Source organism: Vanessa tameamea, chromosome 9, assembly GCF_037043105.1.
Source record: "Vanessa tameamea isolate UH-Manoa-2023 chromosome 9, ilVanTame1 primary haplotype, whole genome shotgun sequence".
Classification (NCBI taxonomy): domain Eukaryota; kingdom Metazoa; phylum Arthropoda; class Insecta; order Lepidoptera; family Nymphalidae; genus Vanessa; species Vanessa tameamea.
This window is the reverse complement of record NC_087317.1, coordinates 683,799-711,189: the sequence shown is the minus strand read 5'-3', so window position 1 is coordinate 711,189 and position 27,391 is coordinate 683,799. Positions and strand designations below refer to the sequence as shown.

Here is a 27,391-nt window from a genome sequence, read left to right as displayed (position 1 = left end):
CGTTGCTTTCGCCATGGTGTTGATAGACGTTAGCGCCATCTAGTATCGCATTTTCTTACTCACACGTAAATTCTTTTTATGCAGTTGTCTGTTAATGTTCCCATTTATTAATATTATTGTAACTACTAAATTAGCTTCTTTCTCCAATTGATTTTAATTATATACTGTGTGTTAAATACTTTTCTGTTTAAAATATGAAACTGATACTATACTTTTTAAATGTAATTAATTTTATAGATATTATTTAAGAGAAATGATTCTGTATTTGTTGCTTAGTGTAAAGATTTTGGGACTAAATTCAAAACTAACTTAGCTATAGCAGCTGTAAAGTATCTAGTTAAAAAAACAGGTAAGTACATATTTAAAGTTAATATAATAGCCATAGACAAGATTGTTTCTTGACTAAGATATATAATAGATAAAAATTAAGAAAAGCAATAAAATTAAAGATGATTCTAGCCAAAATATAATTCTTCGGTCTAATTTCTTACTCAAATCGGTTTTGATTCATAACTTTAAGTGAATTTAAAACTTGATAAACTTTTTTTGGTTTAGAATTATTATAACGTTAATAGCGTTGGATTATGAGACGGATATTTTTGTTATTAACTTTATAGATTTAATTAAGTTATTTTGAATAAAACACAAATGACATCATCAAATTTATTAAAGAAATACGGTTACAATAAAAAACTTCAAACTAAGTTAAAGAAAAAAAAACATAAACAAATCAAGAAAACTTTTTGATATTTTGTAACAAAAACCGTTGAACTTTGAATACAAAAAGAAAACATTATTCTTCTACACATTGCATAAATTACGCGAAACACGTCTTATCATACGTTACACGGCAGTTATTACATGTTATCCTATTACAATTCGATTGGCAACTGTGAAATAAATTGTCAGTGCTTCTTAATTGATAGGAAAATAGTACAGATTTCGTCGTATTGTTGAGCAGGTACTAAATAGCAAAATAATGAAATAATATATTTTTTAAATCACAAATCCGTTCCAGGTCCTATCTAGAACTACGAAAATGACTAAGCGATGTGACTTTATCTTAACACTTAACTAAAATATTATAATAAATAAAAACATTTCTGTTAGAGAATGAAATATTGAGGTATATCTTATAAAGGAACTTATATAAAAATATATATTAAATGTATTCACAAGCAATATTGAATATGTAGTTTTTTTAGATATACAAAATAGGTCAGTGAGGCATTATAAGACTACTTTAATAATGATTATATCTAACAGATTTTATTTTGGTTTCGTTACTACTAACTTATAATCGAAAGTTTTAGAACTTAGTACAGTTAATAGTATAGACATATTTATAATTTGATTACAAAAATGTACACTGGGAATATTTTGTGAGCATAGACAATTAAAAATGATAGAGCAATTATATTTTATTTTAAGGATACTAAGGGTCCGCGCACATCTGCAATGCGCGGATGGACAAGCATCCTCAATTCCGCACTCAGATGCTTCATAAAAATTCGCAATTCATCGACAGTGTGCATGGAATTCGAACTCATTACTTATACCCCCTCTGCCCGCTTTGACACGAGGTCCAATAGTTAATTTTTTTTTAGTATATAAAACTTCTTAATTTAAGACTGTCAGTAAAAACCTTATATGCTGCACTTCATCAATCAATCTTAACTCTGTAAACATATATCTTTAAAGAAGTCTTAACTATTTTTTTAACATGATAATTTATAATATTACATATTTAAAATGTAATTAACTTCTTACTATACAAGCCGTGACGAAATAAAAATAAAAACTTGTTATTTTAGGCAAATTTAAAATAATATTATGTACTGATATGCAGTACTTATGTTTTCTAATTTTTCAAGCAACGAAAATTTTTCGAAATCAATGTTTTTTTTTAATTCTCGATTTAATTTCGCATAATCCTTTAATAATAGTATCATTGATTATAATCATGTGACGATTTATAAAAAATATACAAAATTTACATGAAGCAATATAATACATTAAAAATTATGTAACATTTAGACTGTTTATTGCTCTCATCACAGTATCAGCCTCTACAATAGTATAAGTTTATTTACTTGTAAAACTAAAGCATAGTTACTAATACAATAAAGGGTATAAAATAATTTGTTATGAGACAATTTCTTTCATTTTATAATATCGCATACGATATTATTTCTAAAAATATATTATTTTTAATCAAATACAAAATGAATATAATTAAGCTTGTAGCAAATCCGATAGAGAAATAAGTAAATTAATTTAATTTTTTTTTGCACTGATATGACATTTAAGTTTCAAATAGTGGAGAAAGTACCGAATAAGTTGCTTAAGAATTACATTAATTAACAAGAAGAGACTTATTTTTTCATTCAAAAAATATCACATGTTATATTGAAAAACTTTTTGCAAAATATTCTCTAAATCTAATTAAATAAGGCCAGAGATTGTGTCCAAAATTTAATTATCACAAAACTATATTTAAATCATTAAAGTACTTTCATTAATCACTTATTTCACGAACACCTTTGTCATGATGATATTATATATTCTTTAGATATATGTAATGACTAATTAAATGAATGAAATTGTTATCGAAACATTTATTTTATTTTGTTACAAATTAAGCTAGAATAATTGTATAAGTGTATTTTACATTTCCTTCTTTTACTATTGGAATAAATATAGCATATTTGTATGTATTAAAGCATGTAATATACAAAAGAAAGCTTTAATTTTAAATGTATATTCTCTTATGCAAATCTCTTATTAACCAATTACGATAACCTTTTTAAGGCAACGAAAAGCCTTTATTTCGTTTACCAATCTCATTTTAAAATGTTAAATTTAATTAAAAATAAATAGTTTTTATACAAACATACAAAATGGGAAGCTATCAAAATAAATTATTCATATTATAAATCTATTCGTTTCTGTACCTCACTGGCCTCACATCATACAATTAAATTAAATAATTTATTTGCTCAATTTACGTAAATTTATGTTTTCATTTTTTTCAGATTCTTGACGAAATTCGTCATATCATACTCTTCTTCATACTGTTTATCGTCCCAAAGGTCAGGAAGGGTTTCTATGAGGGACTTGGCACCTGTCGTGGAGGCCTGTGAGGTGGAAGGCGCGGGGCCACTGGACAGTTGGAAAAGATCAAGCAGCTGGTCCGTTCCCATTGTCTCCATTGCTGCATTTTCACTACTTATCACCGTGTTTGCAGTCATTAGTTTGAATTTTTGTAAGCTGAAATAAAAAAGCATTTTATATACATATTTAACCATATTAAAATATAATAATAACAAAGAAAACATTTATTATTTTCGTATCGAACGATATCAGCCAAAACGAAAACTTAATATAACAAAATAGGATTTTTAATAACACAAAAATAACGAACCCCATGATCTTCTCCTCGAGTGTGTCCCTAGTGATGAGTCGATACACGTTGACGACCCGTTTCTGCCCTATTCGGTGAGCGCGGTCCATGGCCTGAAGATCCTTCATGGGATTCCAGTCGTGCTCCACGAAAATAACCGTATCCGCACCGGTGAGGTTCAAACCGAGACCTCCCACCTAAACAAAATTAATTACATTAGTGATTGTTCCAGTTACAGTAGTTGATAAAATACTTAAAAAATGAATACTCAAACATTTCTATGTAATTGTTCATAAATTTTTTATATATTATATATTTCTACCATACTAATTCATTTTCCAAATAGACTATCATAGTCAAAAACATCAATCAATCAATTATTAGTAAAAAATATTTCAGAAATACTAATATTCAAACAAAATGTTTAAGCAGTAACTGCTATATTCATTGACTCAGAAAAGTAGATTTGACGTTTTTAGGTCACATTATTTTTTTGTAATAATGTTTTATTAAAATATCAATAAATGTATAATTAATAGTAATAAGTAATACTAACAGCAGTAGTCAACAGTAGCACGTCAATAGACACATCTGTATTGAAACGCGTAACGATAGCGTGTCGTTGGTGCGGCGGCACGCTGCCGTCCAGCCGCAAATACGTGACGGACGGCAGGTGCTTCTGCAGTAAGTCACGCTCCACTATATTCAGCATCTTCTTTAGCTGGCAGAAGATCAGCGCACGGTGCTGTGACACGACTGCGCCGGACTCGCCGACAGTTGCTGATGTTCCAATTCCGCAATCAAGCAGAAGTTGTCTGTAATACAAGAATACACACTTAATATGACAATAGATATATTTTTAGTTATCAACTTAGTCGAACGGTTTTAGGGTCGAGGCGTTATTCTGTAAACGGTTCAGGATGCGTTGAAATTACGCCTGCAATGTAGTCGTGCTTATCGTAGTCCTTCCGAAGCGTTTCAAGCACTTCTCGATAAATTTCGTAATTAGAAACGGAATTGATACTTTTAAATATAAAATAGTTAGCGTAAATAAGCAATACAAATTATTTCGAACTGACTTCAGTGCAGGTAGCTTGGCCCCGTGTTCGATGTCGTCGAGCGAGGAGCCCTGCGCGGCGAGCTGTCGCGCCACGCGCGTCGCCTCCGGATGCTCCGCCATCAGCACTAGTTTTGGATGGTTGCACACGTTCTGCAGGTAGTGCAGCGCCTATACGAAATATTGTACATTTTGTTAACATTGCATAACATAGCAACTATCATCAGTATACTATAAATTGTGAGAACATTATTGCGTTTATTGAAAAAAAAGGCGGAAATCATATTATACACAAAAAAAAAAATCATATATTGACCTGGAAGACGTGAGTGTGCGCGGAGGTGTTTGAGATGTCTTGCGGCATGTGCTCGCGCGAGAAGTGCTCATAGAGTCGGCGCTGCAGCGGGCTCAGGTCGCAGTAGTAGTCTTGAGTGATCTTCGGTGGAAGCTCCCGTAGCACGTCTTCCTTCACACGTCGTAGTAGGAACGGCAGTACCTGCAATTGAATTTAGTTACAATTATAATGATCGATTTTATTTTGTACAAAATAAACTAACTTTTATGTCTCGTAATAAATAAATCGTTGTTTAAAAAAAAAGCAATCAATTTATTTTAAAAGCTTAAAGATCTATTTTATTATCAATAGTGTCTGTGTGCATCGCTGGGATGACCATTCGACGGTACCTGTCGGTGCAGAGCCTCGCAGGCGAGCGCGCCGGCCTGCAGGTGGTGCGGGGAGGCGCGCGGGTCGCGGGCGGCGAGGATGGGGCGCGAGTAGCGCGCCGTGAACTGTCGCTCCGTGCCCAGCAGGCCGGGCATCAGGAAGTCGAACAGCGACCATAGCTCCAGCACGTTGTTCTATAATCGAAAAGTATTATATTCATAACATATCATAAATAAAACAATTGTAGATAAACAGGTTTTAAATTTCTTACAATACTAATCTCGAGTATATTGATTTAGGGATATCGATGGCAAAATACTTTAACACAGATCGATTGCCTGCATTACCTTAACATATTACTTGTCTTTAACAATACCTGAATAGGTGTTCCTGATAGGATCAACCGATGGTTTGCTACAATCTGCTTTATCGCCTTGAACGCTTTCGTTTTTCCGTTTTTGATTACATGACCCTCGTCCAATATACAGTAATTCCATTTAATACTGCTGAAGAATTCAATATCCTTCCGCACTATGTCGTATGAGGCCACGATGAGGTTGTAAAATTGTACGTGGGTCCGTAATCGTTCACGCTCCACAGGCGGTCCAACGTATTGAAGAGGTTTCAAAAATTTTGATGGTATAAATTTGTTCACTTCAAATACCCAATGACCTGTAAAATAAATTGTTATTTTACATTGAGGTTTGAAGAACAATAGTGTAGTAGAGTATTATAGATTTTAGCATATTAAAGTTTGGAAAAATAGCTTAATAAAATCACGACCCGTGGGTTGTGTGTCGTAAAAGCAGACTAAATAATTATTTTTAAGCGCATCCATTATCCTAACGCCTATACAACAGCAAAACGCAAGTCCGAGGCGTGTTGGCAAATCTATCCATATCATTAACACACTCTTGAACGAGAGTACATGGGACGTGCGAATGAGCAGCTGATAGTAACCGGTGAGAGTGGGCGGGCACACGACGAGCGAGGGCAGGGCGGGCAACGCACGCGCGTCACGCTCGTGATGCGAGCCCGCCACCACCACGATGGATTGAAGCGTCTTGCCTAGCCCCATGTCGTCGCACAGCACGCCGTGCAGCTTGTACTCGTTCAGGAACCGCAACCAGTTCACACCGGCCTGTTTATTATATCATATAATTTATAATTTTAATAAACGTGCCATAATATGTTCAGAACTTTGAGACAATTTGAATTATTAATGGAATACATAACTTGATCTAGCTTACTTTACTTGTTCGATTCAAATTAGGAATAATCAACAATCACCTGTTGATAGCTTCTTAGTTCAGCGGAGACAGGAACAGGTATTTTATAATCCTTGATAAACTTGGGGTTGAAAAGCTGTTCCAGAAAATGTTTATCTCGCTGTCGTCTTTCCCGAAGCTCCTGCGAGAGTCCCGCGGGCTCCGGAATGGCGCCGTCGAGCGGCATGAGCTGAATTAATGTAGCAAAGCAACGAGTCGACATCATGCGGACCGCCTCGTTGTGGTCGCTCATACGTCCTGTAACATAACGAAATAGCAAATGGGTCAGTTAGATCGATATTTATTATATACGAGTCACCGACTAGGATAACAATATTTGTGTAATAGGGCTCTATATTCATATAATGTAAAATGAATTAGAGAAAATTGTATCCATATAAGATTAAAAATTATTAAAAATGTGTATAAGAAACCTATAATAAAATGCAAACGAAATCGATATAATCTGGGTCATAGAATCAGTGTGGCAGTAGTACCTAGCAACGGCACAACGAGCAGCGCAATGTAGGGCACGAGCTGCAGCTGCAGCGCGTCCACCGCGCGCGCCAGCGCCTCCGCCGCGCCGCACCGCACGCGCTCGCTGCGCACGTCCGACAGCGCCTCGATCACCTGCCGGCGGACAAGCGACATTTGCTATCATCTACTTAAGCGACATTTGCTATCATCTACTTAAGCGACATTTGCTATCATCTACTTAAGCGACATTTACGAAAATCGAGGCTGATACTTCTTTGTATATAATTATAAATGCCTATGTCTCTGCGAATTATTGCAAGGTGTTATAGGCATTCTTTAGTTCCATAGCTTCACCGCTATAAATATACTCTAGGTTATTATGTTTACTGCTTCTGTAAATAAGCAGTCTTGAAGTGCATATCTTCATTGCATTGAATGGTAATTCTTATAGTGCGACAACTGCAGAAGCTACTATTTATACATATAACAGTATCACTAGAGGGGCAGTGTACTGAGGCCGCGGCTGACCTCGGTGACGACGGTCTGCATGACGGCGTGCGGGTCGCGCGCGGCGAGCGCGGCCAGGGCGCGCGCCGCCATGTGCCGCAGCGCCGTGTGGCGCGCGCGGGTGAGCGCCACGCACGCGCGCGCGCCGCCCGCCACGCGCGCCCACAGCGCGCCGCACACGTGCCCGCTCACCGCCTCCACCACCTGCAGGCGAGAGACCAACTCCTCGCCGGCTTCCTCTTCTAAATTTTCCAATTCTATAAAAAAACGTTACACGAAGTGTTACATCAGTAGCGTGATAGAGCGACTTTATAGAATCATTCTAAAGGACAAATATTTTGCGGTAATCAAAAAGCCCTTCCTTGATTTTGACCAGCTGTTTCCATTTCCAATTTATCTGTTACACAATGATGTTTTTAGTATTTAGTGTTTTTATTTAGTAACATTATTATATACATTAAACTAACAAAAAATACTTACCATTATCGGTCATCACTTTCTCGAATGGTTGCGTGATGAATTCCCATAGCTTAGGCAATTTCTCTGGAAGTTCTTCACCGAAATATTCAGTTAGACTAATAAGAGCCATTGTGGCGCCCCGTCTCTGTATTCTGAGTAACTTGCGTGCCTGTAACGCATTTGACGATTGAAAATAAAAAGTTTTATTCGTACTAATCTACTAATATCGACGTGAAAGTAGTACGAAGTACTATTTTACAGTGATTGTCAAAACATACCTCATCTTCGTGCGGCAGTAGCTGTTCGAGTCCCAGTTCGCTGTGCGTGTTGTGCGCATTGTGTGCGTTGTGCGTGTTGTGCACGTTGTGCGCGGCGGGCGGCCGTCCGCGGCGCGGCACTACCCGCTCTGCGCTGCGATGTTGCTCTCGTAGTGTGAGGATACCGTTATACTTATCCACTAAAAAGAATATGCGATTTTTATAAGAATACTTCAATACTTCAATTATTTAATTATAATACATGTACACTCAAGAAGTTAAATCCAGAAAAATATCTTATTCCAGATTAATAATCGAGATTTGTCCTCACAAGCAGGTCCATGACTAGAATGCACGTCGGTCTTGCATTCAGCGCCGCTATCCCCACTGCCCGAATCACCGTTTGCATCTTCCGAGTTCTCGAGTGATATACGAGGTGTAAACTCAGGATCACATCTGTAAAGGTGTATAGCATGTGAATCGAATCACATTTAATCATTTCTATACTTAAACTGATCAGACAAAATTAATAATTTATTCAGATAAATCCTACTCTGTAAAATGAATCGAATTAGTCCTTCAATGAGGCGGCAGTGCATACCTGAGGAAAGCCTTCAGGTTGACGAGCACCTTGTTGTTGGGGCAGGGATCCCGGAGCACGAGTTGCGCCAGCAGCGCCGCCAGCGTGCGCGCCGAGCTCCGCTGCAACTCCTCGGACCACTCGCGCTTCACGCTGTCCATGAGCGGCCGCACCACGGGGTTGAGGCGCTCGGGCAGCGCGCCCATGTGCGCCACCGCGCCGCTCAGCGCCGCCTGCACGCTGAAATCGAAAACGATCCATGTTTACATTCACAAGCTCGGGTCATACGGTATACCCCTCAGCTCAGGTGGAAAAATATTTATTTGGTCGTAACCGAAATGAACAAGATTAAGAAAGGTTCCGGGTGGGCACGTGACACTCACGCCACGTTGAGCGCGGCCTGCTCGCGCGCGCACGCGGCCACGGCGGCGGCCAGCGCGGCGCGCCGCTCCTCCAGCGAGCTGGCCACGCGCTTCGTCTTCAGCGCCGCCACCAGCGGCTGCGTCGTCGTCGTCATCGCCGACACCTGCGCCGATTACGCTGGTTGGATACTGACACATTTTCATGAGATACGAATTCTCGTCATGAGTTCGTGTACCCATTTTACGGCTCCGTACGGTAAGAAGTTGATGCAACACAATTATTCCATAGCTATGGACGATTATCAACATCTCTTTGAATAACTTGCTTTTACAATAGCGGTCAATAAAGTAAATAGTAATCTTCAACCTATCGCCGAGTAATTGTTATTTTAGCAAAATAATAATAATTTATATTTATGTAATTTATATAATCATTTTATTTGGCGGTCGGGTTTTGTGTAGGCCCGTCTAGGTATTCAGCACACTCCCATCTGATATTCGTTCGTCAAAGAGAAATACTTTGTATTGTTGTGTTCCGGTTTGAAGGATGAGTGTGTCAGTGTAACTACAGGCCCAAGATACATAAAATATTAGCTTCCAAGGTTGGTGGCGCATTGGCGATGTGAAGATTGTTTAATATTACAGCGCCAATGTCTATGGGCGATGGTAGCCACTTACCATCAGATCGCCCATTGTCCGTCCGTCTACCTATACATCAAAAAAAAACCAATACCTGTTCAAGTCTCATGATATTGTTGAATTCTTCATTATCCACTGGCAGCTTGTAATGCTTCATCATAGCCAATAAATCACGTGCTTCTTGCAATATCCTGAAATATTTAAAGTCTTTGTAGTATTGTAACATTCATTTTAATATGAAGTAAAACCTATCATGTATTATTAATCGTTGCTTGAATGTAAAAAAAACTTCGAAACAGCGAAAAAGAGACAAAGTTCGGTAGAATTTTTTACTGTGTGCTATTTTTTCACGATTCTATAAAATATATGTAACAATATAAATATATTTTTCTCAATCGAATATAAACCAACCCAAGTTATAGATGGAAAAATATTATGATATGTGATAAGAAAAATTTTAAACAGTCTTACCGATTACAGTTCAAGGCGACTTCATCATAATACAGGTTTTGATTTAAAGCGGTGTGGAGAGTCGTGACTAGGAGAGGTGACGCCAGCTTCGACATACCGTTTTGTTTTTCATTCAAATCGTTCTCATCCTGTTAACGAAAATAAATCAGTTTAAAATATCGTTTTTAAATGTCGACTGGCACTTTTTATCTGTGTGTAATGTTTTATTTTAATTATTAATGACTAGATTACACATTTGTCGTGCGTGCTTTATTTACTTTATGTACTAAATTATTTAATTACATAACATCATTATATCCTCTATCACATATCATTTGCATAATTGCATCGGTACGATTCGAGCGTACTATGATAATAAATCATCAAACATGACGGAGACAGTTTATTTTACACAATACACGCTATCAACAGCGAGTAAGCTACGGATTAGGACCCGCACCTGCGTGTCGGTCGGGAAGCGGTCGTGCGCGCGGCTGCGGCGCGCCCAGGCCGACACCACGAGCCCGGCCACCAGCCGCTGCAGCGCGCTGCCCGAGCGCAGGTACACCACCATCACCTGGAGGTTTGCACAGTGGCAGTCATTAATACACGCGTGTTTAAAATAGTGTCATCGATGATCTCATACGAGCTATACATTTATATATACCTTCACGTAGCAAACAATCGGACTCTCGTCCTCTGCCTTGTATTCGATGCCGGGCGCCGGCTGGACGAGATAGCAGGATAGGTAACCTGAAATTTCAATAAAATATATTATTATAAGCTTTTTATTTTTTTAAATATTTTTAAGTAGGCGTTTCATCTATGAAGTTGGTAATGTTATAATTACTTTTAGCACAGAAACGTTTATTGACGGTTTTTTTAAGCTTATAAGTTGAAAAATTGTAAACATTTTCTAGGATCCTGTTGTAAAAGCTTACACGTTACTCCACAAGGGTCGTAAAGTATGAGAAAAAAAGAAATATTGATCATATTATATACTAGCTGACGTGCGTCTATGCCCGCGTGAAATTTTAAAACAAACTCCCAACTCCCGTTTTACCCTCCCTAGGGGTGGAGTTTCGTAAAATTAATTCTCAGCGGATGTCCTGCCAAATTTCAAAATCGTAGGTGTTACAGTTTCTCAGATTTGGTGATTAATCAGCGAGTGGTACTTCGCTTTCATACAGAGATTAGACGCCCTCACCCAGCATGTCGGCGGCGAGGCAGCGCGCGCGCGTGACGTTGGCGTCCCGCAGCGCGGCGGGCTGGCTCTCCCCCCCGCCGAGGTACCACTTCTGGCCGGCGCGCAGCTCGCCCTCCCCCGCCTCGCCCGCCAGCGCCTCGCCGCTGCCGCTCGTGGCGCGCGCTCGCCGCTCCTGAGGGATGATTTTAATATAATTACAGCTCACATTATGGCGGTGGTGGCAGCTTTAGATGTAATTCAACGCTGTAACGTGACAATTTACTTTGAGTACTTTTATGAGTCGGCTTGAATTTTTTTTTTATAAATATATTTGATTTTGATTTGATCTTATGTTGTAAGCTTATAATTTAATCTATATGCTGAGGTAAACTAACCTGCACTTCAAATATACATTGATAATACACCCGGAATTTCATTATCAGTGGGTAAGATTATTGTTACTGAATATGTCCCCGTTTGTGATAAAGTCGATGTACCTTGGGCGGCGGGTGCAGCAGCAGCGCGGGCTCCAGCGGCAGGCGGGCGGGCTGCATGGCGAGGCACAGCCACAGAGCCAGCAGCGGACACGTGGCCACCAGCACCGTGCCCAGCGCCGCGTGCCGCAGGATGTTCTCCCACACCTGGATCACACCAACACATTACCTTTTAGTGGTATACCATATGGGTATTATACTGTTTTACCTATATATTATTTTATTTGTCAAAAGAAAACAAACATATGAACCGCCACATTGGAAGACGCCAGTGCTCGATGATAATGAGAGTTTAAGTTATATAAACAAAAGTATACCAACACTGCACCCTAAACAAAACCGTTCAAATTGCTTTCGATGTTAGAAAAACTGGTGTAAGTACCTACCAAGATCTCTACAGAGTCCTAACAACGGTAGCCACTATGAAAATTAACAAATGTTAGCATATTCAATATTACTAGCGGTAAGGTAAATTAAATTTCAAATAAAAAACCTAACCGAACCTCAGAACTTCGAAATTTAATTTGAATACAGTCTTGCTAAAATGTATACTATAACAAATAAATTACATGCATTATAACATAATCTACGTGAATCAATTTAATTATTAGTTTTGATTTTCAAATAATTTATCAATCTATTTATTACATATGTTATACAAATTATCCATCTTGTATATTCACCTGCACAGCGATCTCTTGTATCTCATGTACATGCTCGAAGAGTACCCTCTGATATATGTGTCTCATAGCCTCTTGCAACAACTCTGGCGTCCAATTCAGGTACTGACCGTTTTCACCATTATCACACTTCACCTCACAATTTTTCACTTCACTTTTGTCGTTTGTACCGTCACCTGCATTTTCACATTTTGTGTTATTCGTGTCGCACTTGGTTTCACTACATTCTGTGTTGCCGTTGGCCTGACCATTAGTGCCAGCTGTAACGAGAGGTCGCGTGAGAGTGCGCAAAGTTTGCAGCGTCGCTTTTCGCACGGAGCTGGTCGAGTGATCGAGGTACGGCCAAAGCCTCGGCAGAACGTCCGTCAGATCGATGGGACTGCAAAAATAAACAGATTTTTAAATAATAAAATACGTAGTTTCAAACGACGTTTCTCATGACAAAATCTTCTAAAAAAACAAAACATTAATGTAGGGCTGTGATAAAGTGGAAGTTACAGTTTTCTGTAACTGTTTACACAAAACAAGAAATACTGACTGCAGCTCGGAGGCGGCGGCGGGTAGCGCCATGAGCTCGGCCAGCAGCGCCATGTAGGCGTGCGCGGGCGCCGCCAGGTCGTCCTGGTCGCGCAGCAGGCGCCACAGGCGGCCCGCGAGGCGCGCCAGGCGCTCGGGCCGCGCCGCCGCCAGCGCCGTGGCCGCCGGCGCCAGCGCGCCCGCCGCCGCGCCCGACACGTCCTCGGCGCCGTCCTCCAGCCCCGCCGTCAGCAGCTCCAGCGCGCCGCACTCTATGGCCAGCTGCTGCCGGGCGGCCAGCAGGTACTTGAAGGCCAGCAGCGCGCCGTGACGCGCCTCCCACTGCGGCTGCCGCGCCAGCGCCGCCGCGCGCTCCGCCACGAGGCGCACGCGCGCCGCCCGCAGCTGCGCCAGCGCCACGCCCAGCGTCTGCGCGCACGTCTCGCGCACCGGCGCCACCACCTGGCGGCCGCGAGGGGTATGGTGAGATCGCGTCAGACCGGAGCTCCTTCCCGAAGGCGTTCGATTTACGACTATACCTGATCCGATACGAAGTCGCCGAATCTATCCAGCGCGAGCACGCAGAGCAACCGCAGCGACATATCCTCCAACCACTCCTGATGAGCATCTTCCATCTGAATGAATGAGGGTTAGAATTAGTGCCCTCGATTACGTCTCCTGCGACTAGGCGAGTGTGGAGTGGTCGAGGGTGGTCCTCACCTGCTGCACGGTCATGCCGGCGCGCTGCCCCGCGGAGGCCGCTATCCTGGCTCGCAGCAGCTCGCGCAGCGCGCCGGCCGCCCCGTGCCTGGCCTCCCAGGCGGCGCTGAACAGCTGCGCCTGCAGTGCGCTGCACCACGCCTCCAGGGGGTAGCGCGCGCCTTCGCCCCACGAACCGTCGCGACGTGGGACCGCATATGCGACCTCGCCTTAATTGTACGTAATTGTATTCATTTAAAAAATGTGACCCAAAACCGAGCAGTCCGTCTAGTGTGATCCCGGATCACGAATTATAGGATTCACTGAATTGTAGATTACTGATCAACTCATTTCACACAGAGATCAATCAACTCACCCAGTGATTCATCGACGGACTCGGTCTTCATCTTCTTTCGCTCTGGTTCGAGCGGGGAGGGCGGCGCGGGGCCCGTGGGGGTGACGGGAGTGAGGGGGGCGGCCGATGCTCCGTCGTCGCAGTCGCGTGACTTTTGCTTACTGAAGGCGGCGCGCGCGCGACGCTTGGCGAGGTTCATTTCGCGCGAACTTAGACCCTTGCAGGCGACCAGCTCTTGTACCGGACGCTAGAACGTTACAAGTCCATTTCTTAATATTTAAAAGTGCTAATTTTGGAATCAGTTATTTCCAATTGGCCTTCATATGTAAAATTCAAAACAATTGATCTTGATTATTTGAATCAAAGGTGTATTTGTATATTTAAAATAAGACTTACCCTTGTCATCTCAACCTTCGGGGGTGTCTTCACAGGACAAAGGTCTTCGTTGGTGTACATCCCACTCAAATCCACTCCCAATGAACACGCAACGTCTAACCCCAACCGTGCGTTGAGTTGCTGCCTTTGCTTCGCTAAACTCTCCTTCAGGTCTAATTTCAATATGAAATTGATATTTAATTAAGATTATATAGAAACGTTACACTTGCTTATTGATCAACAATCAACCGACGGTTCGAAATAAATGATTGAGAGCTGATTAGAATCGGCAAAAGTAACTGAACGTATGCTTTTTTAAATGAGACACGATATGACTTAAATTTCTTGGAGCGCCTTTATTGTGGGCAAACATAAGAAATAACTATCAATCTTAAGCCTTTAATAAATAAGGCTATAAGTACTTTGAGTCGAAATTTATATTCACGATTCATGTAAAGAGTTTGTATATAATTACAATATTTATATCAAGTATTTTATCTCAACCTGAAGCTGACAGCGATTCTTCGTCCATATCATATTCGTGTCCTTCGGAACCCATGAGGTGAGCGCCATGTTCGAGGACACGTTCTATGTCAAATGTTTCACAACGCAGTCGTCCGTTGTCATCTGGTTCCGATTCCTCTTCTACAACAAATAATGAGACTTATTTCCAAAAAAATCACTAAGGAATGAAATTTATGTATGTGTTAAACGTCACAACATCAGATATTAATAACGACATCGCCCGCGTTTGAGAAGGGCCTACATACCCATATGCTCATTTTCAATTTTGAAGAACAAATTTTAAGAAATTCATGTATGTTAACCCTTGGATGGGATTCAAGAAGGTTAAGATGAAGCTAAAGTATGAATAAATTAAGAAATATTAGTATAGATAGTACAGATAATAAAAATAGATAATAAAAAAAACACTTTCTTTTTCGTTTCGAACAGTGATCACGCCCAAATATTTAATCTCGAATTCTGACAATCCTATCGTAAATATAATAATAATAAGAGTACTGAGGTGACTATTGGTAGCGATATCACAAAAGGTCAAATGTGTATACGATACTATATGTGAGGCACGAGCAGTCGATTATTGAGTTAATTTTCATTAAGGGAAGGTGAAATCGATAAATGTTATCAAGATCTTTGGAAAAACAATAAACTTTTCATGTTTTGGCGTGTTCGAAAGATGTACATACATATATTAACTGCCTCCTTGGTCTAGTGAATACCATATATATATATATATATATATTATGTTAAAACCCAAGTCAGGCCAACAAAAAGTTGCTGTATTTTTCTTCCGAAAGATCTCAATACGGGCCCGAACTTTTGAATGTCCAGAGATAACGATACAAAATATATTTGAGGAGTCATTGAAGCATCTGCGTTGGTTGAGCTCTCAAAATTTGTAGTGCCTGATAAAAGCCGCCTACTCAAATGTAAGATATTTTGTTTATTGAATTGTTGAATTGTTTTGCGAACTTATAAGAAGACCCTTTGGTTTCGAGATAAATGGCGTTCCTTCTATATTATGTAGTATAACTAACTTTATGCAAAGTTTAGCCAACCGTTATCCTCTCCCCTTAAAATTGACATTTCATCTGTTTATGTTATAAAAAAAAAATCTTAATTTTGTTTTTCTTGACAGCAGCTTGTTTGGCTGTGCGTGGATAGTTGATCAGGACAGACGAATTCATAAGTATAGATAAATTGGATCTTAATATAAAAACCGTACACGTTTCATAACTCCCAACAGACGTAACTGAACGTATTTAAAAAGAGAACCGCTTCTGGGGAATACAGAATGAAGGGCAAGCAACAATCGATTCTCCGGCATGACGATTTCCTGCGCGGAAATGAACAAGCTTATCATACACTTTTATAATATGAACAGTTTATATATTTTTTTATCATGTATTATGTATTAATATATATAATAATGTATCATTATAATGTATATATTATACACAAAAGGGGGGGAAATGATTACGCAAACAATTGCATCGAAGGTACGAACTTTTTTTAAAGTTCACAATGAAATTTATAAAAAAATCGTAATTTATATTTAACGGTTTTATTTGCAGTGTTCTTAATTAATCGGACTGGCTAGATAAGCTAACATTTTATTTGTCATAATTGAAAATATTAAAAGTGAATCTTATCCTGAAATTTGACACAGCGCGTCCACGCCTTCTCTAGATCAGCGGGAAATTTAAAATTGTTGTCACTTTACAATCTGGTACACTCCCAAAAGCTTAGCAAAACGCAAGTTGATGTTTGAGAATAGCTGTTCTAGTAATAGCTATTTTATATTTATATGGCCATAAATTCTGAGGATTCAAATACCGGATCGGGTCGACAAGTTATTGGGGATTTATTTCAAAATATACCCAGAAGCAGATATATCGAGAGATCCCGCGCAATTGCTTAGTCTCACTTAAGATTTACCGAAACATTTACACGTTTTTTTTTTTATGATTACTATGATTTTAATAAACGTTTCGTGTTGGGCGCGCTTCCAAGAATACATAAATGACCGCTATTAGAACATTGTTATTGTAATTTAATAAGTAATTCTCAAAAATGAGATTTAAATCCGTTTATAAATAGTTTTTAGAATTGAGAAGATTTTAGTGGAAGATATTTTTGCTCGGCGGAAGATGACGGCCTAACTTAAAATATTTGTTAGGCGAGATTTCGTTAATTACTCATTTCTTTCATTCCGTCATTATTGATTTCACGTTAAAAAGGAGACATTGTTTAGGTAATCAATAGCTAAATAATGTTTATAGGTACAAATTTAAGTCCTGCATCTGAACTTGTTCCGATCGCGTCAGATTGTATGTCCCGTTGATGATATGTATTGAGAATAAGGCAATAATGTACACTTATTATATATCCTGCGCAAGAAAATAAAACGCAAATAAATCTGCATTTTTCAGATGAAATTCTGATACGCATGTATCCACCAACAGCAGCAGGAACAGAAGTTATATAGGAGAATAATCTCCAAACCTTCTGTTCAAGAATGTAGGGCTTTGCCCAGTAGTCAGAAAATAACAGCTTTTGAAATGTAGGTTGCTTTATTGTCCTGTCTCCGAATTAAAATAAACTAGATCACCAAACCCTGAGTTGCTATTGGCTCGCCCTTGACTTGATGAGGTCATACGACAATCGATTTACGTAAGAACCGGTAGTTACAAATATACCTGTTAAATTGTTATCGCGCCTTGTTCATTAGAAAATATTTCTCGAAGACATTTCTGTCTCAAGCTTTCAATAAATAAAACAAAAACTTTGTAATTATAAATTAATTTTCAGAGATTTTAATAATACGAATGCGAAATCTTGGATATAGGTATTCAATATAGGAAAGGAGAAAAAAAGGCCAACTGATGGAAATTTGTCTTAGAACTGCAAGAAATTGATATATTATATTCGGGTTTTAACAACGATTTTTTATTATTTTGTCCTACGTTTGGACGGAGTTTGGCGTGTCGTCGAGACCTTCAACACGTCCACTATTACTTCTATTATTTTTATTTTATTCTATAGAGCGTAAGTATCCTGCATTGGAACAGCATTATGGAATAATTTCCAAACCAACTTGCCAAGAGAAGTATTTACAGATTGATACAATTATTATCATTCTAGGTGTCGACCGCGGCTTCGCTCGCGTTTTAAGTGTGTATTTCTATGTCCTTTCTTAGTTCAAGTTTGCTTCGCACCAAATTTCATTAAATTCTCGGTAATGGATTGGTCGTGAAAGAGCAACAGACTGACAGAGTTACTTTCGCATTTATAATATTATTTTAGATTAACCTTCACCGTACAAAAATAAAAAACTTCAAACAAATATTGAACGTATACTGTTTCCGTCACGTGAACGAAATAAGTGTCTTTAAGAAGATTACACGTCTTTAGTTACGTAAGGATCAGTGTGACCGACTTACACAATAGACATTTATTTAATAAAGCCAACAACCCTAGGTCCGAGTCTAAATTTAAAGCTCCGTCTATTAGCCTATTGTAGCAAACGTCAACCAAGATCGAGTCGAATAGACTTTAAACTAGGTCAACTTGCACAAAACACAATGACACGGTAAAAAAAATAGTTACCCTTGGACGTCATCTGTGTACCAACATTTGTTTTTTCAATTTATTTAATGTATGTGAGATCCTTGGATGGGATTATAGCTCGTATTTATTGAAGACACGACTGACATATAATTTTAAATAACATACACAAATAATCAAAATATCTGTGTGGTCTAATAACGCTTCAGCAAACACCAACCGTTAATACAGTATATCAATACAATATGGACCTACAATAGTCTCCAGTTAAACAAGATTGTTAGTGCCAGTGGAAATATATTTGCCGAACACGTTACGTTTACGTCAACTGTGAAGGGTTTTTAATTTAAGATTTCAAATTCACGCGTCGACTGGTCAGGAAACAAGGAAACGTTCCTTAATCCACCGATGTCACGCCACGTCAGCTAACATGGATTGTAATGGATGAACAAAGATTTGAAGGGCAAATAAATTATGTTAAAAGTTATTTTAGTAATGGGAAAATTCCTTTAACACAGTAACATATCCATTTTTAGACGAGTACAGAATGTTTGTTGTCACAATGATTGTCGGTAAGATATAGGTGGGTTAATGTCATGTTATTGTTGAGGATACATTCTGATAATAGTTATCGTCCATCTTCAGGTCTCATAATCTAATTGAAAATCAATAAGACACGATACACAGTCTTCCAACGGTAGAAGGAAAAAAGATGAACAAACCTTAGATTAACTTTATATAAATATTGGACAACATCACATACATTACTCTGACCCCAATGTAAGTAGTTAAAGCACTTGTGTTATGGAAAATCAGAAGTAACGACGGTACCACAAACACCCAGACCCAAGACTTTTTCTACATCGACTCGGCCGGGAATCGAACCCGAGACCTCGGAGTGGCGTACCCATGAAAACCGGTGTACACACTACTCGACCACGGAGGTCGTCAAAAAATTAGATATATAAAAAATATATAAATAAGATTAACTTATTTCATGCGATTTGCTAATAGCTCGGCTATATTGTGCACTGCTGACAGTTCTTGATCAATGTATTTTTTTATAATATTCAACATTGTTCCACTTAACGACTATACTTATATCAACTTCATCGACTTCCATAACGACGTTTTGTCGACAATCCAAAATAAACATCGTAGATTAGTGAAGCTCTCGACAAAATGATATAACGTCTATCCAATGTCAAATATTGTTTATCTGCCTTTTGTCATAGTGCGGTTGAGTGGACTATAGTAATTTACAAGTACGTAAATAGCCCAATATGAAACTCCAATAAATCGAGAATTGCTTTAAGAAGACATATTTCTCGATACAGGTATTGCACCAGATGATAGCACCGACAAAAAGAATTAAATTCATGGACGTGGAAGAGTATCGAAGATATGTTTCGCATTCAATGATGACGCCTAATTTTTCATTAATTTCCTTTTTCCAGTATAACTTTCTATCAAGATTAATGCACACAATTTTATACTTATCCTTTTACTTAATATAATTGACGAATAACACTAGATTTTCAAATTTTATCTTAATTTTTTTACAACTAAATAATATTGGTCAAATATAATACCTACTCTGTAAATTTTTTACAATAGGTTACATACTTTTGTATATATTTAATACAAGGCTAATGACTAATTAACTTATGATACATTGCACAGCTAAAAATCGTCTCGCTTGAGTGCTATTTAAATTTAAAAAAGTTTGGATACGAGCAATTATTACCAAGAATTAATGAGTCAAATTCTCATAAAACTCAGATTCGTGATCATTAAAAACCCATAATTTTATTTATTATTTAAAAATTGATAAAATTCGAAAAACCCATTTGCTTAGCTTATCGGCGTCGTTTCACTATAATGCTGTTACGACACATCCGCTAATAAAAATATTAACTCTACGTATACGATATCACTACGCTACATACGGTACCTCTGTTTCTGTTTTACATTTCAACCAACAATTGACACCTAACAGTGTGATATTAGATTACTTTTATCCGCGAATATTCCAAAGGACCGAATAAACAGTCTGGAAATATCCTACAGACTAACAGTGACCTTGCTCTCCTCTTCAGAAAGGACCGAAGTCGTGGGCTAAAATTAGATATCTCATGTCTATCAATTCTAGTAGTACACTACTCTCTGCTATAACATTGAAACAGGACGTATAGTTTTCCTATTTATTCAAAATATATTTATTATACGAGTTAAGCTCAAAATTTTTGAATTCTTTGAAAGTTTACGTTATTATATAGATTTTGATTATATTATTCGCTAGAACGGCAAATAAACAATACTAATACTATAACTATTAATTCCTGTTTTTTAAATTACATCGTCGTTAAAAATATTTAATTATTTGCTTTCATTATTAATATAAAGGAAAAAAAAATTAAAATTGACTGCTATAATAAATTAAAAAAAAAAAAACACTTTATTTTATAGTTCGTTTACCTTTGACAACGGTCACGAGGGGTGGATGCCATTCTGGAACATTTGACAATATCGCCCCAACAGCCTGCGAAAAACGTATTTAAAGTATTTTATACAAATTAAATAAGGTAACGGAGAAGATCACTCAATACCAAAGATACAAATGCATACTAAGATTTTTTTTAAATATAATATGCATGTCTATACTTTAGAAGCATTTCTTCTTTTTTTTTCATAATTAATTAGGTACTCGCTATAGAATACAATATAGGTTGAGATTTTAAGAAAGCGATAAATAGGGCTCATATAAAATATTGATCCAAAAATGTTACGTAACCAACCTGTGTGGCCGCAATCCTCGTCTCCCAGGCGGGCGAGCGCAGGTGCTTCATAAGACGAGCGAGCAGACGGTGCAGCTCCTCTGGGCGGGCTTTCTGCACCTCGCCGAGCTGACGGGCCGCGGCCCGCCGTGTGGCGGCTCCGGCGCCCGCCTCCAGCAACACGAACAACCGATCTAGCCTGGTAGATCAATTTTTATAGCAATTAAAAATTTAAATATTAGCCTTTGATGTGCTGTATTTCAATATTTATGTTGATTCATATGTACATACATACACACAAACATATAAGGTTCATGACAGATGTCAAAAAAGACTTCCTCCTGTATGGAATGTATATATATTGCGACGACATTGTACCGTGTTTTTAATGTTCTCAGCTAAATATATAAAAATCCTCCGTAATCGTATTAATTTGTTTCCTTTTTTTGACTTACACGTTAACGATCGTTTAATAAACTCTTTACTTGACATAACAAAATATACTATTTATACTAGATATACTTATCTAGATATATTTCGTAGCTTTTAAGAAATAAAACAAGACGAAAAATTAGACGCGTTTTCATGATAACTACGATGTCACAAAATACCTTCGAACCTACTGAACTTAGATTAGATAGCGTTTGAAATTTAATATTTAACTTTAAAAAAGCTTATGCCTAATTATTTTATCGGACGACTCATGCCTCAGCCAATGAGGAATAAATCGGAAACTCGGAGTTTTGAAATTATATGATTAAAAAATTAAGGAAAATATTGTCACAGCGTATTATTAATAAAATGTTTTCTTTTTGTCAAAATTAGTAGCATTGGACAGGACTTGACCTCAATTTGTGCCTCAACGACGATATGGTACCCTGATAAATAAGATTATTGCGACAATTTTCGATGTTCATAGATTAATATATATATACTCTGATTCATAGTAATGTAAGAAAGGCTTGAATAATATCATTTTATATTCAAGTGCACTCATTATTTTCATTTGTTTTTACTCAGCTATGTTAATTTAATTGATGTGGATGTATTCGATAGTACCTATCAATAGATAAGCTTCATTGAAAATACCGATCTCAACGTAGGTCAACTCTATTAATTAAAACTCTGTTAATTTAATTGATTAGCACTAATTGTAACAAACAGTGCGAGTTCGAAATGTCTCCAACAATTCAGCTATTTTTGCAATTTAAAACTAAACATACATCATTTATATACGGTCCTGGACTAAGAAATGTACCGTGCTGTAAATTATTGTTTAAATCATCATTTGACTTCTAAAGTAACATACGAGTATACATATACTTAGATTTATAATTCTATTCCAAACCGGATGATGTTTTAATTCACAATATGAAATTACTTCGTAACATTTCATTACAATTATCTCCCATAAAAAAATTAAAAAATCCTTTACAATCAGAAGAACATTAATTATCTTTTTAATTATTAAAGCTTATTGAACATATCAGGCAACTTACCGTGACGTCATATTGTTGAATCAAAATAATAGCAGACTGTCTATATTTCCACCTAGAACAAAAAAATAATATAATATAGATTAAAAATATAATTTAGTTTATCAATACATATGACTGGCTCTAATAAATATACCATATACATAAAAAAAAAACAATTGTTTTATATGTTTATCGTAAACTAGGACTTGTCAAAGCAGAAAGACCTTATAATTATACAGATTTATTATAACATTATGATTTATTCAAATATTTTTTGTATTTTGTTATTGATCTTTAGGCAAAACGATCGTTCCTCGGTCATGACAGATTTGATGCATATAATACTACTTTTTATGAATAGGCCTTGGACATGAGGTAAAACCTCATCCAACCACAAAGTAAAGTAAAGACAAATAAATAATTTTGACATTGAATTGACGCGATATTGGTCGATATCTTGTATAATTTATGGTATTCGTTATGGATTCTCAAAAACTGGCGGTTTTAATGTCGATGTCAACGTCGGAGTTTTGAAATTAAGACTAAAGTTGATTTAAGTGGAATAGAGTCGTATAATAAATAAAGATATATTAATCAAAAACTGTTTGTAGTGCATGATATAAGAGAGTTATTAACATGAAATATGTATTTTAAAGGTTTGTAAATCATTGTTCCTCTTTGATTAGAAAATTCGATTCTGTTGTGTAAGATAACCAATTATTTTTGGAAGATAGGCCAGCATATGAGTAAGGCGTCGCTAACAAGTGTTTCTAAAATATTTCGTCACCTATTTCTGTTATTACACTGGCTCACTCAGCATTCAAACCGCAAAATAGCAATACAAAGTTATTTTTTGACGGTAGAATAACTGGCTAGTATTGAGTATACACTGAATATCTAGGTGATTAGCAAATCTAATATTCCAAACACGTAAAAGAGATTATAGGTATTCCGGAATTCAGAGGTTGTGTACAAGTTGCGCAACAGAGTTACATATAATTGCATCATTATCTTCATCCGTCCAGTGTCAACTTGTAAAATATAAAAAAAGAACAAAAAGAGCTTCCTCGTATATATGTAACGGAACGATTCTTTGTTTTAATTTTCAAGGATGACCTTGAAAGGTATTGGTAAAAAATTCGTATCAGCCTTTTATTGCAAGAATTAGCTTTTCCGTTTTCATTGCAGGTAAATGTTACGACAAAATATTCTTATACTACGCTAGTAACAGCTGGCAGGGTTATCCTGCATAATATAACATCTAAGATACATAACAACCGTCATTGCGAACCGTTGATCGGTTTAGAAGTTGATGCAGCGCCATCTAAGTGACAGTTACAAAAAAGTATCTGACCTTTCGTGACCCTTGCAATTTTTAATTTCGTTAACTATTGGCGTGTTGGCATTGTTCAAATTTAACATTGTAATTTAACAATAAGCTTAAGTCTATATTTCGATTGACAACATTATAATCCTCTATCTTGATAGATTACAAGATGTCGCCGATAACCTATTCTTAAACGTCAACAGTTTTTGAGGTCAATAAACGTGTTATCGCGAGCACTAACACCATTGGCACACTTTTGTCTTTGAATTTATTGATATAAAGCCTCAATTCAGCAATAATACCGCTGTTTTTATTAATTATCTGCCGTAAGTACAATCAACTTCAAAAAGATGGAAACGTCATCATCTCAAAAACATTGTACACATACAACAAAACCATATAAGGTTTATTTGTTCAATAGCAGTTTGTATAGAAAATTAGACAAAAAAAAAATATATATTAAACTGTGTTGAGCCGAGATGGCCCAGTGGTTAGAACGCGTGCATCTTAACCGATGATTTCGGGTTCAAACCCAGGCAGGCACCACTGAATTTACATGTGCTTAATTTGTTTATAATTCATCTCGTGCTCGGCGGTGAAGGAAAACATCGTGAGGAAACCTGCATGTGTCTAATTTCAACGAAATTCTGCCACATGTGTATTCCACCAACCCGCATTGGAGCAGCGTGGTGGAATATGCTCCATACCTTCTCCTCAACGGGAGAGGAGGCCTTAGCCCAGCAGTGGGAAATGTACAGGCTGATTATTTATGTTTATTATGTTATGTGTGTAGGTACAGTGTTTGTAAAAACAAAAAGTTTTGCTTTTTGTTTTTATTCTAAAAGTTTTGCATTATAAAAGCTTGTAATTGAATAACAAGTTAGTATTTGTTGTTTTCCACGGGAATCAAAAAAACAAATCTACTTCAATAATGTAGTATGTCATTCATTAGTAAATATTATTAAATATTTTTGAAGAAATTAAATTGAGAGACTTTATATATAATTTACTTTACTAGTTATTTATTATAACACATAACAATGTCACTTGAATATCTTAGTATAACATATTGGAACAATAGAATCAGGTAGGCATAGTATTGATATAGAAATCTACAATGACTGCATATTATGTTTAATCATATTTACCTGAAATTTAATAATTCAAAATGTAAATGTGAAAATATATGCTAAAGATATTGTAATTCAAATGGATTTTAATTTTTGGTATCCCAATTTACAAATCGGAGAATTCTAATTGCCGAATATCTTATTTAAAAATGAACAATTACATTCATATAACATAATTTATATGTATTTATACATACTTCAAAGCCTTTTTCTAGAATAAAATATTCTATATAATCACACAAATTAAAAACTATATTCTTATTGGCATTTTCATTCGACCCATTAACTAGTTAGTAAAAGGAAGGATGGAGAACTGAAATATTTGATTTGAGTAATAATGATTTGTTTAATGTTTATTTTATTTTTTAATGAATGTTTATGTATCAATCACACTTGATAATAAGTACTGATGTACTAAAATATTTATCAAAAATTATTTAAAAAAAAAATTATCATGCACAAATGGCATCTCTTGATATTACAGCATGATAAGCATTGAAAAAAAAATCTGACAAGGCTGGTGATAATTAAGGGGCAGAACCAACAGCTATACAAACTCTTTCAAGCATTTAAGTGGAAACACTGGGAAATTCTAAATTTCTAGCTATTACTGTGCTTTTCAAAAAACTATCCAATAGGTATGTATTGTCTAGACCCTGATCTGAGACAAAGACCTCAGGATAGACAGTAGATCAACATAGGTTTGTGTTAGTGAGGTAAGATATTTATTACAATAATTTTTGGTACTTAGAACATAGAGTAAGCACTTAATTCGACACCAACAATTTATACTACGCTAACTCGAGAGTGTGTGCACACTCCGCTAATAATTGTTAGCATAATATAAATCGATTGATTTAAAATATTGCCTTTAGTTAGTGTTGTATAAATTTGTAACTTCGTTAATTTTCTATGTTTGTTTACAATTTTATTAATACATATAAAATAACATATTTTAAGCAATTTGGCACAAAAAAAACTATTTTCACTAAAATTCGAGTTAGTGTAGTATAAATTGTAGGTGTCGAATTGTTCTTTTGATCATATATTATTTAATTAATGATATATATAAAAATTCAAGTAATAAAAGATAGATTTGCAAATGGGGCCTCCATAAATTTATATTTTTATTGATTTAGATAAAAATATTAACCTGATATGTACCTACATCTATATATACATCAAGTTACTATTTTATATATATATATCCGGAAAATATGTTAAAATATAAAAATATATTTTGCCACTCGCCCTAAAAATATGCTAAATTGGAATATAGTTATATAAAATCTTGGTACTACATAAAAACTGTTATGAGAACATGTAAATCGACAGTTTACATCAAAACATACAAATACTACTTAATTAAACTAAAAAACTCGCGTACTGAAGAAAATGCACAGTTGCTCATGATATAATTGTTTCCTGTGTTACATTTTATTGACTTCAAAGTAAACCAATGTTCGTATCAAATATCAAATTTACATAATCAGTTCATCTAAATATAAGTCTTTAGTTTTTTTTTTTTCATAAAAGCAGAACGGCCTGTGGTCTAAAATCGTCAATCGATATGTCACTTGTGAAAATTTTCACCCGCAAAAACAAAATATAACGTCATAACATATTTTTGTATCCCACGGAGTTATATCAAGTGTGAATAAATTGAAGCTAACAGAACATTATTGAATAGATCAGTTGAATGAAATGGTTTAATAACGGTATATATAACATAACGTGAGGCCCTCACACAGACACACACGTTAACATATGGCTGTACTATATAAAAGTATTGATTCGAAAAACGGTATTACCACTAACTCTTTCATAATTACCTTTCAACTCAGTTGCTTCTAAATGTGATAATTCTAAATGTACTTAGTAAAGACTTGAATTGAAATGTGTTAAATTTTGCCATGATAATATTTTTGATATTGTCTCGTATATAAACATCTTTTTAAAATTACGTTTGGTTGAAAGTTTTCATAAGCGCTTACCTTGCGTAATAAGGCACATATCACGTCACTGTACCGAAATCTTTCCATATTTTAAACCACTGAAATTCATACACGATAACATTTTCGTCAAAATGCACAAACAAAAAAAAACAACGTGTCGAGAGGAAACGCATCGTCCAAGCTTCAAATATATACTGACAGCCATGC

General features: G+C 36.6%; 2 protein-coding genes across 2 annotated transcripts in view; one reads left to right on the top strand and one right to left on the bottom strand.

Annotated features, from left to right (window-relative positions):
- LOC113402901 (ER membrane protein complex subunit 3) overlaps positions 1 to 27,391 on the top strand; it is a 118,195-nt gene that overhangs the window by 84,672 nt on the left and 6,132 nt on the right. The gene's annotated exons all lie outside the window — the stretch shown is intronic.
- On the bottom strand, positions 650 to 27,390 carry LOC113402896 (TATA-binding protein-associated factor 172). Its single transcript, XM_026643249.2, has 33 exons — positions 27,224 to 27,390; positions 22,794 to 22,845; positions 21,316 to 21,493; positions 20,996 to 21,059; positions 14,933 to 15,073; positions 14,450 to 14,601; positions 14,075 to 14,300; positions 13,720 to 13,928; positions 13,539 to 13,634; positions 13,022 to 13,461; positions 12,487 to 12,862; positions 11,807 to 11,950; positions 11,331 to 11,502; positions 10,791 to 10,876; positions 10,584 to 10,700; positions 10,145 to 10,272; positions 9,768 to 9,864; positions 9,056 to 9,198; positions 8,694 to 8,912; positions 8,424 to 8,548; positions 8,114 to 8,292; positions 7,857 to 8,004; positions 7,398 to 7,633; positions 6,890 to 7,022; positions 6,415 to 6,650; positions 6,085 to 6,265; positions 5,501 to 5,796; positions 5,145 to 5,318; positions 4,777 to 4,956; positions 4,483 to 4,631; positions 3,960 to 4,218; positions 3,425 to 3,600; positions 650 to 3,270 (listed from the first exon to the last, which is right to left on the bottom strand). Exons 2-33 carry the CDS (start codon positions 22,802 to 22,804, stop codon positions 3,015 to 3,017), a joined length of 5,727 nt encoding a protein of 1,908 aa, XP_026499034.2. The 5' UTR covers positions 22,805 to 22,845; positions 27,224 to 27,390; the 3' UTR covers positions 650 to 3,014.

What these genes read in the sequence shown, in the direction of transcription:
- LOC113402896 (XM_026643249.2), bottom strand. An exon ending in TACAAGAGATCGCTGTGCAG is followed by an intron (nt 11,951 to 12,486) that starts GTGAATATACAA and finishes GGTGTGATCCAG; the next exon opens with GTGTGGGAGAACATCCTGCG. An exon ending in GCCAAGCTACCTGCACTGAA is followed by an intron (nt 4,219 to 4,482) that starts GTCAGTTCGAAA and finishes CTTGTATTACAG; the next exon opens with ACAACTTCTGCTTGATTGCG.